This window comes from Macrobrachium nipponense, chromosome 47, assembly GCF_015104395.2.
Source record: "Macrobrachium nipponense isolate FS-2020 chromosome 47, ASM1510439v2, whole genome shotgun sequence".
NCBI classification, from domain to species: Eukaryota; Metazoa; Arthropoda; class Malacostraca; order Decapoda; family Palaemonidae; genus Macrobrachium; species Macrobrachium nipponense.
Genome location: NC_087222.1, coordinates 34,369,105 through 34,382,057, shown reverse-complemented (window position 1 = coordinate 34,382,057; position 12,953 = coordinate 34,369,105). Strand labels below are relative to the sequence as shown.

Sequence of the window (12,953 nt, the reverse complement as noted above, 5' to 3'; positions counted from 1 at the left end):
GTCAGTAGTCGAAACAGGCGGCCTTCACTTCTCTTCATTTGAAAATCGAGTGACATCTGACTATTAGAGGGTACAAAAATTTTGTTATTTTTGTATGTATGAGTTTCGAGTTTGTGGTTGTTTGCAAAGAGTTTGGGGATAAACTCTAGGCAATCTTAGAAACTAACACGGGTTAGGATCGGGTGATCGGGATTGGTTGTGTGCTCCTTAAATTAGTGCGTGTGTCATATAAGCGGATGTGCTCCCATTGACAAACGCCAGTTAGGATTCTGTCGAGTAAGTGGAAGAGACCCCATCGACAGATCCACAAGAACTCTTGGCCACAGATCACTATCTCGCTAAGGCTCTTGAGATGAAGCAGACTCTGGGCAGTAGCACGAAAAGTCTTCCATCTAAAAAAGGTAGGAACTAAGGTTTATTAATACCTACAACATATGTTGTTTACCTGTCTAGTCAGTTAGTTAGCTGTCTCTTGCCCTCCACCAAAGGGTGTCAATCAGCTAGTATATATCTGACAGGTAAGTTGAATGTATGAAAATGACATTGTTATGATACAATAAAGTTCATACATACTTACCTGGCAGATATATACAATTGGAGGACCCACCCAGCCTCCCCGCAGGAGACAGGTGGAAGAGAGAGAGATTAGAATTAGAAAAACGGGAATAGTTCCTAGCCCTGCCACCCAGAGCAGGGCGGTAGATCACCTGACCTACCTGTAGCGAGTGCCGCGAAATTTTGAAATTCTGTCGGGAACGACGGAGTCTATAGCTATGTATATATCTGCCAGGTAAGTATGTATGAACTTTATTGTATCATAACAATGTCATTTTTTCACACTTAATTGCTATTTGCTTAGCTCTGTCACATGTCTTAACCTATTTAAAAATATTCATCCATAGGAGGTGTAGTTCCCCCCCCCCCCCCAGCTGCAACCCTCTTCGTTCCTTTTACTGTGTCTCGTTTCATGTTCTTACTTTCCGTAACACACTCTTAACTGCTTGAGGTTTTCCTTCTGTTACGCCTTTCAAACCTGTCAATTTCCATTTGAGCGCTGAATGACCTCGTAGGTCCCAATGCTCGGCTGTTGGCCCACATTCCTAATACAGTCAATCATTTATTTTACTTTATAATTTGTTAAAATCATGGTGCCACAATTTATTTATTTGGCTGGTCAACTTCGAGTTTTGTTATGATTCAATCAAACTTGGCAAATAACATTATTGTGTAATAGTAAGAGAATGTCTAATATTTGAGCCTAAGGTAATTCCAGGCAATAACTCCGCACAGACTGCAAGGAATGTTCCCCTGAATATGACAGCCACTAGGGATTGGGGCGTCAAATGTATTTCGCCATGATTAATACTAACCCCTGGGGGTTAATTACAGTCGACCTGCTAAAAATAATGGTAAATTCTTAATAAGCCACCCAAATGCCACAGGAAACTGTAATTTCCAAAGAAATACCCGACGCAGAGCTATTCCATATAGATCTACTGAGCCTAATAACTTGGTTTGCAATAGGAAAGTCAGATATAGTGCCGAGATACAACCTATCTTCACATAGGCTAAGTTAGCTCTTCAGACCATTTCTAAGGAAAGGGTTGAATAGCCTCTTTGATATATTAGTCTCTCTCTCTCTCTCTCTCTCTCTCTCTCTCTCTCTCTCTCTCTCTCTCTCTCTCTCTCTCTCTCTCTCTCTCTCTCTCTGTTAATTTTGATTATGTTTTAATAATTTTTTTTTTCTCTTACTAGTGGACTACTGAACCTTTGGACTGGACAACATGGCTCCCAGTGAAACATCCACAGAGGGCAATGCGACAAATCAGAATTGGATATCGTACATGTCTGAACAGTTATATTCGGTAAGCTGATAATTATTAATTATTCATAATAACATATAACCTTGGTTTGTTTATAATAAACAAACATGTGAAAAGGTAAGATTATTATTGATTAATACATACAGCTGGTAATTACGACATGCTTTAGACCTACGTGTACTTTATACGGTTATTCTGTAGCTCATGTTGTTGCCAACATAGAGACGGTATAAATGTCAGCATTGTAAAAGTAAAGGCAATGTCATATTTTCAATATTTTGCCTTTATTTGATCATTTGTTCCGATACGTAATACAAACCATCGGTCCTTTAACAATAGGAAGTAGCTAGCGGCAGCTGGAACGGTCGTAAGCTTCAAACAAGGGGAGAACGGTAGTTAACTGCTTGTCCGACAGTCGCGCGCCGCGCGACTGGGAGGTAAACAAATCACTTTTGCTTTCGGCCGCGGGTGTGAAGGACGTGTTCGTCATCGCTCTCTGCCCGCTTCATCGTCGTATGCTTTGTTATATTGTGTTTTCTTACTAATGTTTGTTTGACTTGAAAATGAAACTGTAAGTACACTGTTTTCATTTTCATTACTTAATTATGAACCAACATGGAGTTATCGCCGTAGATGCGGCGATTTCCTCTCTTTTCATGAATTGAACCCTTGAATTATGTCTCGGTGCCGAGGGCGGGCGCGCTCGCGCCGAGTCATGTATTTTGGGCGAAAGTGTGTAATTGAAAAATGTAAGTACTCTTTTCATTATATTTTTGCCCTGGTGCGTTCGTTACCGAGAGTGTGATTGCGCTCGGCACGAGCCTTTTAATTTTGTATAATAGAATGCAATGAAAAGTGGATTCGCAATTGAATCATTCGTTTTCATTTTCCTTTTCATTTATTTAAGTTTGCATGAATTAATTTGGATCAATTTTCGTTCTTACCCGGGAATTGATCCTTACGATTTTTTATGTTAAAAATGAAATCGCAAGTGCAGTATTCTGTTTCATTTTCATATATATTTTATGATAGCATCTATTATTGGATCAAGTTTCCGTTCTTACCCGGGGATTGATCTTTTCCCCTTTAAGTTCTATGAAGTGAATCGCAAGGGCCAGTATTCTGTTTCATTTTCATATTACTTTTCACTGCTGTGCGGGGGTAGGGGAAGCGAAGGTCTGCCAGGAAGTCGTCGTAAAGCTCTCCCGCGACTCCCTTGGTTCCGGATTCTTCGTCTTCCTTCCTGCCCGCTCAGCTTCTTCGTTGTATTTTGTGTTTTGGGGTTCTTCCTTGCGTTCGGGGTGGGGCATGTCTTCCCCCCGTGCGTGAGGGAACCCCTCTTACTAATCTATCTATGTTACCGTAGGTGCTACATCCGTGGAGACGACCTTGGACAGGTATGGACCACCGCGGAGGCAGGGCGTGCCTAGCATCCACGGGCTGCTGCAGCGTCAGCGAGGTCTGGGGCGGTCTCCACTACTACCACGGCCGCTTATGCTGCTCCCCCCCCCTCCTGGTCTACACTCCCCATGCTGTGTCGATGACGCCGTCTGCCGCTACTAGGGCCGCAGCCAGTACCGAGGTGGGGTTGCCGCCGCCGCCTGTTTTTCTTCGTGTTGCCTGCCCCAGACTTCCGCTGTTTCCAGCAGCTCGCCCCTGGACCGACCGCCAGGACCCAGGTTCCGCTGGCTGCCGATGATTCTACGAGTGGCGATCGCTGGGCCTGCCGTACCTGCCGCTGATGTGATTCCCGCTGTTGGCTTTGCTGTCCTTCTGGGTCTACCGCTGCTGCTGTTCCTGCCGCTCCTGAGCTGGTTGCTGTTCCTGTCGCTCCTGGTTCCTGTGCCTGTCCATGCTGGTCCTGCCCACGGTGTGTCTTCCCCAGTTCCCAGTCCAGGTCCTTCCGGGACAGGTGCAGTCGGGCGTGTGTTGCTTCGGCAATAGCCCCGGCTCCGGCCTGGATGGAGGACCTGACGACTGTCCTGCGTGAGCTGACGAGGAAGAGGAGAAGAGGAAGCTGTCATCTTCGTCTTCATCGTCTGCTGCTGCCTCTTCCCCTTCGACTTCTAAGGCCCATAAGCCGAAGAAGAAGAAGGCTGCCTTTCCCCCTAAGAAGTCTCCTTTCGGGAAACTTCTAAGGGCCCGTCCCACCCACCCGGTGGGACGGGGGGTCCTTCTGCTGGTCCTCCTGCTCCTTCGGGAGCGGGGCCCGTCTCCCCTTCCGTAAGGAAGAGATAGACGGGGACCAGAGGAGTATCGGTTAGCTCTGGTACTTCCTCGCCTGGTGCTAGCGGCGATGCCGCTACGCCAGGTTCCGGCTCGGTCTCCTCGTTTCGCGAGAGATCCCGAGTGTACGTTCTCCCTCGGGGAGACCGTGCAGCCAAGTTTCGGCGCCAGAGTTCGCTCGGCGCCAAGACGCGGCACGGAGCAGAAGGCTGGTGAGAGACGCTCAGGTGACTCTTGCCAGGCCAGCGGCCGCTCTTGCAGCGACCAGCTGGTAACCCGGGTTTTTCCCCCCTAAGAAGGCTCCTTCGGGCCCTTCTAAGGGCCCGTCTCGCTCCGGCGATTCGGGGAACTCTTCTGCTGGTCCTCCTGCTCCCTCGGGAACAGGGCCCGTCTTTTCTTCTACCAAGGAGAAGAAGACGGGGACCAGAGGAGTACCAGCTTCGGCTGGCACTTCCTCGCCTGGTTCTAGCGGTTCTGCCGCTAAACCAGGATCCGCCTCGGCTTCTCGTTAGCGAGAAGTACCGAGTGGACGGTCTCCCGCGGGAGGACCGTCCAGCCAAAGTCTTGACACTCGAGCTCGCTCGCCGCCAAGACCGAAGCGCGGAGCAGAAGACTGGCGAGTGTCGTGCAGACGACTCTCGCTAGGCCAGTGACGCTCTCGCAGCGACCAGCTGGCTGCTCGGGTTGAAGTGACGGTCGCTGACCAGCCACGGGTTGAGGCGAGGAAGGGGTCCCCCGGTCCCCGCGGTCGTCGGTACCAGCCACGGCTGGTACCAGCGGCTCAGACGCGCCGAGAGGACGCTCGCCGGTCTCACCGCGACAAACGAGCCTAGCAGGTCACCTGACGCCGCTCCCATCGGGACCGGGCGGAGACGGTAACCAGCAACAGCTCGCCTGACGCTAGAGATCAGCGTCGACGTTCTCAGCCGAGCCTCTCGCCCCAGGCGAGCGGCAAGGCTAGGCCTGCTGCTCGATCGCCACTGGCGGCCGTGGACGATCAGCAGCAGCCCTCCAAGCACGCTGGTCCTGCCAGCGAGCTAGGGGGAGCGTCAGGTCTGCCTCTCCTGTACCTTCAACCTCCTCGGGCTACACCGGGAGGAGCGAGGTACCTATGAGTGATCGCGAGAGGTGCGCCGCTCGCGATCCCGCTATGACGCCGTATGGACCAGGCACGGTTCTAGGACCGACCAGGACATACGCGCAAGTAGCTGGAGGCGACCGTCAGGGGTCTGCCGCTGTTCCTCCTTCTGAAGGAGGAGTATCTCGGGATCTGTTCTTGTTGGAGGGACTGGACGGTCCTACTCCGCAAGACACGGTTACTCCCGAGATACAGAGGAATTTGCAGAAGTCATTTAAGCTGATTCGTCAGCATAATGACCTTGCGGAAGGATTGCCGCTCCCACCAGCAGAGCCCACGTCTCTGCTCGAGTCGTTTTGGGGCCCGAGAGGGAACCCAAACCGACGGTGGGTCTGCCGCGATCGGAACTTGCCGATTCTGTCTCGAACCAGAGTCTCTCGTCTCCGGATAAGAAGGCTCTCTCAGTTCTGGCCGGTCGATCAAGCTACTTCCACCTCCTCTACTGCGACAGCGGCGTTTCTACGTGTCTTCGGACACCGTATTTGAATACGCCTTCGGTCCTCCTGAGAGGTTTCGACCTCGACGAGGACTGGAATGAGTCGGAGGACGGTATCGGCTCTCTCCTGTCAGGTGTCGATCAGCCCCACCCAGACGACGTTCACAGTGGCGGCAGACCCTTACCTACAGTGAGAGTTCGTAACCCTCCGCGGGGAAACGTTTTCTCCTGACGATACGTTTTCCCAGACTCGAGAGGCCATCGCCGCAAGGCGATGGCTGTTCCTACTCTTCTCCAACTGCTAGTTCCACTGGGAAGGCGAGCGAGTATCCAATTCCTCCCCCATTCCCTTCTCCTCCTTAACGGAGGGAAGGGAAAGGGGAGGGTCCTAACAGAGCTTTCTCTTGTAGGATCCCATGTTTGGGAACTGCGCTAAACCTTGGGGGGACCTTCGGGTCCTAGGCCTTACGTAAAAAAAAGCCCCCCCCCCCCCCCCCGGTCGTTGAGGAGGAATCCTGCCCCATTCTCGATTTCTACGGGAATCGAGAGGACCACCAGCCGATATCGTTTGACGAATTCGGTGGGGGTTTCGCAGACTGCTTAGAATTCTACGGAATTTCTAACGCATTCAGTGTTCGAGTTTTACGATCTCCAAACACTTACGCGAGACCACGGTCCAAAGTGAGCGAGACGAGAATCCCCGATATACACGATAATCGGGAACCTCGCCTATGCTCGAATTCCTGGAATTTCTAGCATTGGGAAGAAGACTGCTGCTGAAGAAACTATCTCACAGTAGGCGACCAACCCGGACTAGAGAAGATCGGAACGGGGAATATCCAGTTTGGCTTGAACTATCGTCTTAGTATTCTGTTCACCATTGAAGCTTTCCTTCGAGGAAGACTTCTCCTTCACTCTCTTTGATAGAGATCGAAGGTGGTCGATCTCCAATCCTTATTTTGTTTTCTTGAAGGAAAGAATTTAGGACGGAGATCGTTGTTCAGAATCCTACAAATATACTACGTATATTAACCTCGCGACATGATTCGACTAAGCAGTTGAATTGTCCGAGAGGGGTAGGCGCATATCCTAGTTAATCTACGGATGCGACTTATAAGAGAAGTATTCTAATTGAACTGCAACTCGGGGTTGCCTGCAACCTCCCAGGAGTTTTTTGTTTCAGTTTCAATTTTATATACTTATGGTTTTGTTCACGACAACACCATTTCAACTTTTATATTTACCGAAATTCGTTTCGCCTAAATATAATTGCTCGAGCATATCTTTAATGCTCGGTAGTTCTAGCCGAACGCATTCCTTCGTGGAATAATGGATTACCTGGCAACTCAGGATGACGAGTCAGCGAGAGCTCAGGCTCAACTACTGCGTATTGAACTGCCTGATAGCAGCTCAGTATCAGCTGGGCCTCCGATATGACGGTCATGTATTGTCTCTCTCTGCCCTGCTTTGATTGACTACCGAACCGTATCTCTGCCCAACAATCATGGACTTAGGTCTCTGATTAACGGGGATTCTCGCAATAATGAAGGACCATCTACTGCTGTGACGCTAGATTCCATCGCCTTCGACATTGCGAGAATTTTCAACAGAGATATCTCTTGGACTCTTTCATCTTTCTGTTTACCGCACGGTAACAGAAGTCTGTACAATTCTCCCGCTGCATCGCACTGCGATAATGCGAATGATTTTGCAGACATCTGAGTTTTGTCTTCAAAATATCTCTTATTGTAGGGTGTACAATTGTTCATTGTTCAACCGAATTACGAGATGTGTCAGAAGACATCGCCTACTCTCCGACCTGACAGCTCTACTTCCAAATGTTCAGCCCATGAGAAGCAGTTCTTCAGGCGGCTTTCCCCTGTGTTTTCATTACTGAAGAACGCCCCGCTTTCATTGCAACTACGACTTCTCACCGGACAGCAATGAATAGCGGTTAGCGTTTCAGTCATTTGTAAGCACAGGTTATGAATCTTGAGAATCCTTCTCTCGATTCATCTGTGAGACCGTAGGTTGCATTCAATATCTACCTTCGTCTTCAACGGTACATAGTGTTGTTTCTCCTTAGCTGAGATTCAACAACCATGAGATGTTTTACCTTCAGGGACCTCGGTCTCTAGAAGGCAATTGACTTTCGCCTGTTGGGCACATGCCTTAAGAGAATCATCACCCGCTGTCCGGCATTAGTGACAAACAAATACATTATTTGTTTGGTCTCTCGGCATAACCCTTTAAAAGGCGAGGTCACGTGACTTACTCGATGCTTTGACAACTTGCCTCCTACCGAACCAGTCAGTCGGCAGCTGTCAGAGCGGCCGAGTCAGTTACGAACTACGCTGTTGACTTAGTTCGGTTGTTACAGAGCAATCATTACTTCGTTTTAATAGCTTGTCACAAGTACCCATACCATTGACACCCACCATGGAGTGTCGGTGTCCTATCCACTACCGAGAACTTCGCTGCATGGGGATAGGAGGATGCGAGAGACTTCGTGGCAAACGGACAGACCAGTATGGGTACTGGACATCACCGAAGTAGAGAAGAGGGATAGGTCATGCGACTATTTCCTTCTTTTCCTCTGAGGAACTGCATGACTTCTCCTGCGAAGTCAAGCATCCAGGGGATGGGGATCCGTGACGCTCTATTTCGTACGAACTTCGTAGCGAAGACTCAGAACCCTTCGGTCCCTGACGATTGGTTCGAGTCGTTCACAATCCCCTCCCTAATGGACTTCACCGCCTTCGATGCGAAGGAGATGCTGCCTTGTCCGCAAGAACTTCTCCGTGGCGCAGGTACTGAAGGCAGGGGTCTGGTCAACCAGACCACATGCCTTCCTTCTACCTTCGGGATATTGACCCACAGGTCCTTGGATCTTTTTCTTGGGACCCGTGGTGGCTGCTCAACACGTTGTGTAGCGAACCCAGACCCCTCGCAGGCTGAACAGCATCGAGTCCTGGTGTGACCCATAAGAATGGATGAGTTAATGAGAGTGTGACTGGCTCCTCTTCCCATCTTTTCTTCCCCTCTACCTGTGGTTAGAGGGACACGGTCGTCACCTGCTGGATAAGGACAAGATGCCAGGTGAGCTACTCAACAAAAGAGCCCCATCCTATCCCTTTCACTAGGATAGGAGCGTATATCCACCACTTCTCCAACAAGGGGAAGGAAGTGGATGCCAGCTTGAGACAACCCATACTTTATGTTGCCTCTTGCAAACAGGAACAAGTTCTTGCTTGCTAGTACGAAGAGATACGCCTGCCTCTCTCTTAGTACTCGGCCCAGAGGTCTGACCATTGATCCTGCGGTGCACACACCCCGATCAATCGGACAGAGGCTTGGATCCCTCCCTCGCTCTTACGACCAGGGAGGCATTCCAGGGATGGACGAACACCAGTCTGTCATCAAAAGACTCAGATTCCTCCCACCAAGAAGTGAGTCTTCCTATTGTTAAAGGACCGATGGTTTGTATTACGTATCGGAACAAATGACAATTTGTCGAAAATTGCATTTTTCCTAACTATACAAACCTGAGGTCCTTTACATATAGTCCCTCCTCATGCCACCCCTCACTCTGCGTATTTTGCATGGGCCAAAAGCAAAAGTGATTTGTTTACCTCCCAGTCGCGCGGCGCGCGACTGTCGGACAAGCAGTTAACTACCGTTCTCCCCTTGTTCGAAGCTTACGACCGTTCCAGCTGCCGCTAGCTACTTCCTATTGTTAAAGGACCTCAGGTTTGTATAGTTAGGAAAAATGCAATTTTCGACAAATTGTCATTTTATTCATATCTGTCCTATCACTAGTAATCATGTTTTAGAGACTGGGATACAGGGAACCCCTCCATATTCGCGCACTCCGGATTTGCAGACTCATGCATTCGCGGATTTCTCTCTGGATTATATTATATACCCCTATTATACGTAAAAAAATTTGCATATTCACAGTATTTTCCCATGAGAAATATCCACAAATTGCTGTTTTTTTTTTTCTATAAATTTCAGCATAAAATGCACTTTTTCTGATAAAACTATTTAAAAAAAGGTATAAACATTTTTAGTGGTTTTTTCTTGAGTTTGAACTAACAAAATAGTTTTAATTGTTTTTATAAGGGTTTCAACTATTCATGGGTTCTAGCTATTTGATAGGGGGGTCTGGTACGCATCCCCCTGCAAATACAAGGGGACCACTGTAATATATGTAAATGGCGGTTAAGTTATCAAACGAGAGGTCGTCCAATTCCAGGGAATCATCGAAGCCTGGGAGTCTGACAGACCCAAGTTTGGAAGCTTCTTCGAGCAGTTCCTCTTCCTGTTTTCTTGTGGGATTCTGTGGCTCTGCTCTCCCGCCTACTTCGTGCTGCTGTGCAGAGATAGGTACCATGCTCTGCCCTGGACTTACGTTACGTATTTTAAGCTGGTGAGTTTTAGTAGTGCTTCATGGTGGGGTGATTGTAATGAATGAAATGAAATTAATATGAAAAGATGAAACAGTATTGATTTTGCATAAATGTGGTGTATTCATTTGCTTGCTTGCTGTTATGATTTTATGTAAAAGGGTTTATTTATTTTTCTTTCATTATTTTAGTGCTCAGTCATGTTTTTAACAGATTTTGGTGAAATTAGCAGGCTTGTGAACTCTCAGTGTTCTTGGTAGATGTACAGTATTGATATTTTTCATTTATTAACTTCTATAACTGTGTAGCTATACAATGCTATGTTTGGTTTATACCTATAATCTTACAATAATTTCCCTACATAGCCTACAGTAAAATCCCCCATTAAACTCATTTAGATGTGAATTTGAAAGTCTGCAATCTTTTTGAAAGGTATCCTAAAAGAGTGGTTTGTGTTTCAGCTCGTATTCATGATGTTGAGCGGAACAACGATTTTAGAATTCACGTCCGAAGTGAGTTTAGCCTTGAATGGGTTGCAGCAGCCACTAAGTGACTTTGTGATGCCAGTTGTTCTCCTTACGACATATGTAAGTATTGCTCTCAGTTGTCAAAATCTCAATTTAGTATTGTAGATAATTGTGTGCTTATTTAAGAAGGCGTAATTAAGAGTGCTGCGCTGTCCCTTCAGCCTTGAGTGGCTGCCCACTTTTCAGCTTTGGACATTTCCTTCATTCCAGCCTCCTTTCTTGCTGGTCAGTCTCTCTGAATTGTTGCAGATTAGTGCAACTGTGGCACTCTCTCTTCTGAGTCTCACCTTTAGAGCCTGGGTTACGACAGAGGTTCCATTCTTGAGACGTGTTGTAAGCCGAAAATCATCGTAAGCCAGAACATAAAAAACCTTAAGAAAACCTTACTTTTAATGCTTTGGGTGCATTGAAAACTATGTAAACTGCATTCTTATTGCATTTTTCATCTAAAAAACCTTCAAATATTGATTATTTTGCATTTTTGGTGTCATATTTCTTCTGCCAGATGAGCATTGTAACCCTGGAAATAATTTCTGAATAATATAATTGAAAAGTGCCTTAACCTTGGAACGTCGTAAGCCGAACCTTTCGTAACCCGGGGACTGCCTGTTACTTCATATTCTAAACCTCTCTTCCTCTCTTTAGCAGCCCCAAAGCTTGAATATATTGCAGAAATTGTTTCATTCTTTTATTCATTCATTAATGAATGTATTTTAGCTTCCATAAATATGCCTGAGGAAAAAAAAAATGAAGTCATAAACACCCAATGGGTAGTGGTAGGTTACATAATTTTTAGTAGAAAATTTAATTTCATTATCTGGTAAAGTGAATAGGCCTGGAAAGAACTGGTAAAACAAAGTAGACTTAGGGAATTTTGTAGCATGGGACTTTAATTCTTGTGTTTCATCAGTAAATATTACGTATATTTCTTGCAACATGTTCTGTGATTGCGACAATTATCTAAAGTAATTTTTTGGTTTGGTCTCGTTTTCCAGTCACTGGAGTTCTTCATGTTGACAGCGAGTCGATCACGTGGCTGCAGGAGTAGTGCCTTACTTTGGTTTTTCTGGCTCAGCATGGCGGTTTGTGGACTGCCAAAACTTTGCACTGTTGTTCTTGGAGCCATTTCAAAGGTATGTTACTTGTCAGGCAATGGATGGAAATATGATTGACGTACTTTATTGCTCACGGTAAGATTCACGCATACGCACCAGTGTCTTGACGTGCAGGATTAGGTTAGCTTTTTATTCCATTTCATTCCATAATATAACACTAAGCTGGGATTTTATTTACGTACAGGAGGTCACCACTGAGAATGTTACCGTATATGTGATCCAGTACGTGGGTATGGTATTGCAGTTTATCATAAGCTGCTTTGCAGACAATCCTCCATTATCTGAGGCCGAGGTCAGTTCAACTGATCTCTCTCTCTCTCAGCTTTGTTATATTTGTATGATAATTATAGTCCCTGTATTCAGAGAAGCAAGGATATTTTTAAGACCTACAGTTTTGAATTGCAGGACCTTCACCCATCACAAAAGGCCTCCTTTATCAATCAGATTAGTTTCCACTGGTGCAGTAACCTTGTCTTGAAGGGCTGGAAGAAGCCTCTTGTGATTGACAACTTGTGGCAGCTTCCGAGGAACTGTTCCTCGCGTTATTGCCTCGGGTTATGGAATCATGCTTGTGAAAGGTAAAAAGTTGCAGTGACAACCCTCGTGGAGTTCCATCTGCAGCTGAAGCTTTTCATGTTGGAGCTGGTTTTGTTTTGGGTGAATTAACATAACTTTCACTTGTGACATCCTTGAAATGACTTGAAGATCTAAACAGTTTATTTATATGAGATTTTAATTCATTTCCCCCTGGAAGTTAGTATTATAAGTGATAGAAAGTACTCAGTTACGACAATTTTTCTCAAACATGAACACCACTGAACTTGGAAATGAAAGCTGATTTTTTTCTCCTTGTAAGATGGCAACTTAGATTAGTGATATGACCATTAATCAAAATACTTTTGTTTCTAGTTTTAACACAGGGACCAGCATTAACAAAAATGAGAGACTTCATTGCCAGGAAGACAAATTGCCAACACTTTGGATCATTGTGAGAGCATATTTTTGGCCCTTCATGTACGCTAATATGCTGTATCTTCTGTCTAAAGTGTTTGTACTATTTATGCCACAAATGCTCAGGTACGTAGAAACCAAAATTTCAGATCTTCACAATGAAAATGATAACATTTCTATCCATTGTGTAGACAGTAAATGATATCGAAAGCCAAAATTTCAAAACTTTGATAAAATTAGGGTTTGTTAACATGTAGACCTATGTACATATAAAGGATTTTCTATATACCTTTCACTTTCCGCATATGAAAATCGTAGTTTAGTAAAT

The 12,953-nt window shown here is 46.2% G+C and overlaps 1 protein-coding gene across 1 annotated transcript in view; it reads left to right on the top strand.

Annotated features, from left to right (window-relative positions):
• The first annotated feature begins 1,750 nt into the window (after positions 1–1,750).
• The window catches only part of LOC135204872 (multidrug resistance-associated protein 1-like), a 62,899-nt gene continuing 51,696 nt past the window's right edge, over positions 1,751–12,953 (top strand). Inside the window, 7 exon segments of the mRNA XM_064235094.1 lie at positions 1,751–1,865; positions 9,882–10,055; positions 10,494–10,619; positions 11,555–11,692; positions 11,859–11,966; positions 12,080–12,252; positions 12,584–12,751. Coding sequence (XP_064091164.1) covers positions 1,785–1,865; positions 9,882–10,055; positions 10,494–10,619; positions 11,555–11,692; positions 11,859–11,966; positions 12,080–12,252; positions 12,584–12,751 — 968 coding nt within the window. The 5' untranslated portion in view covers positions 1,751–1,784.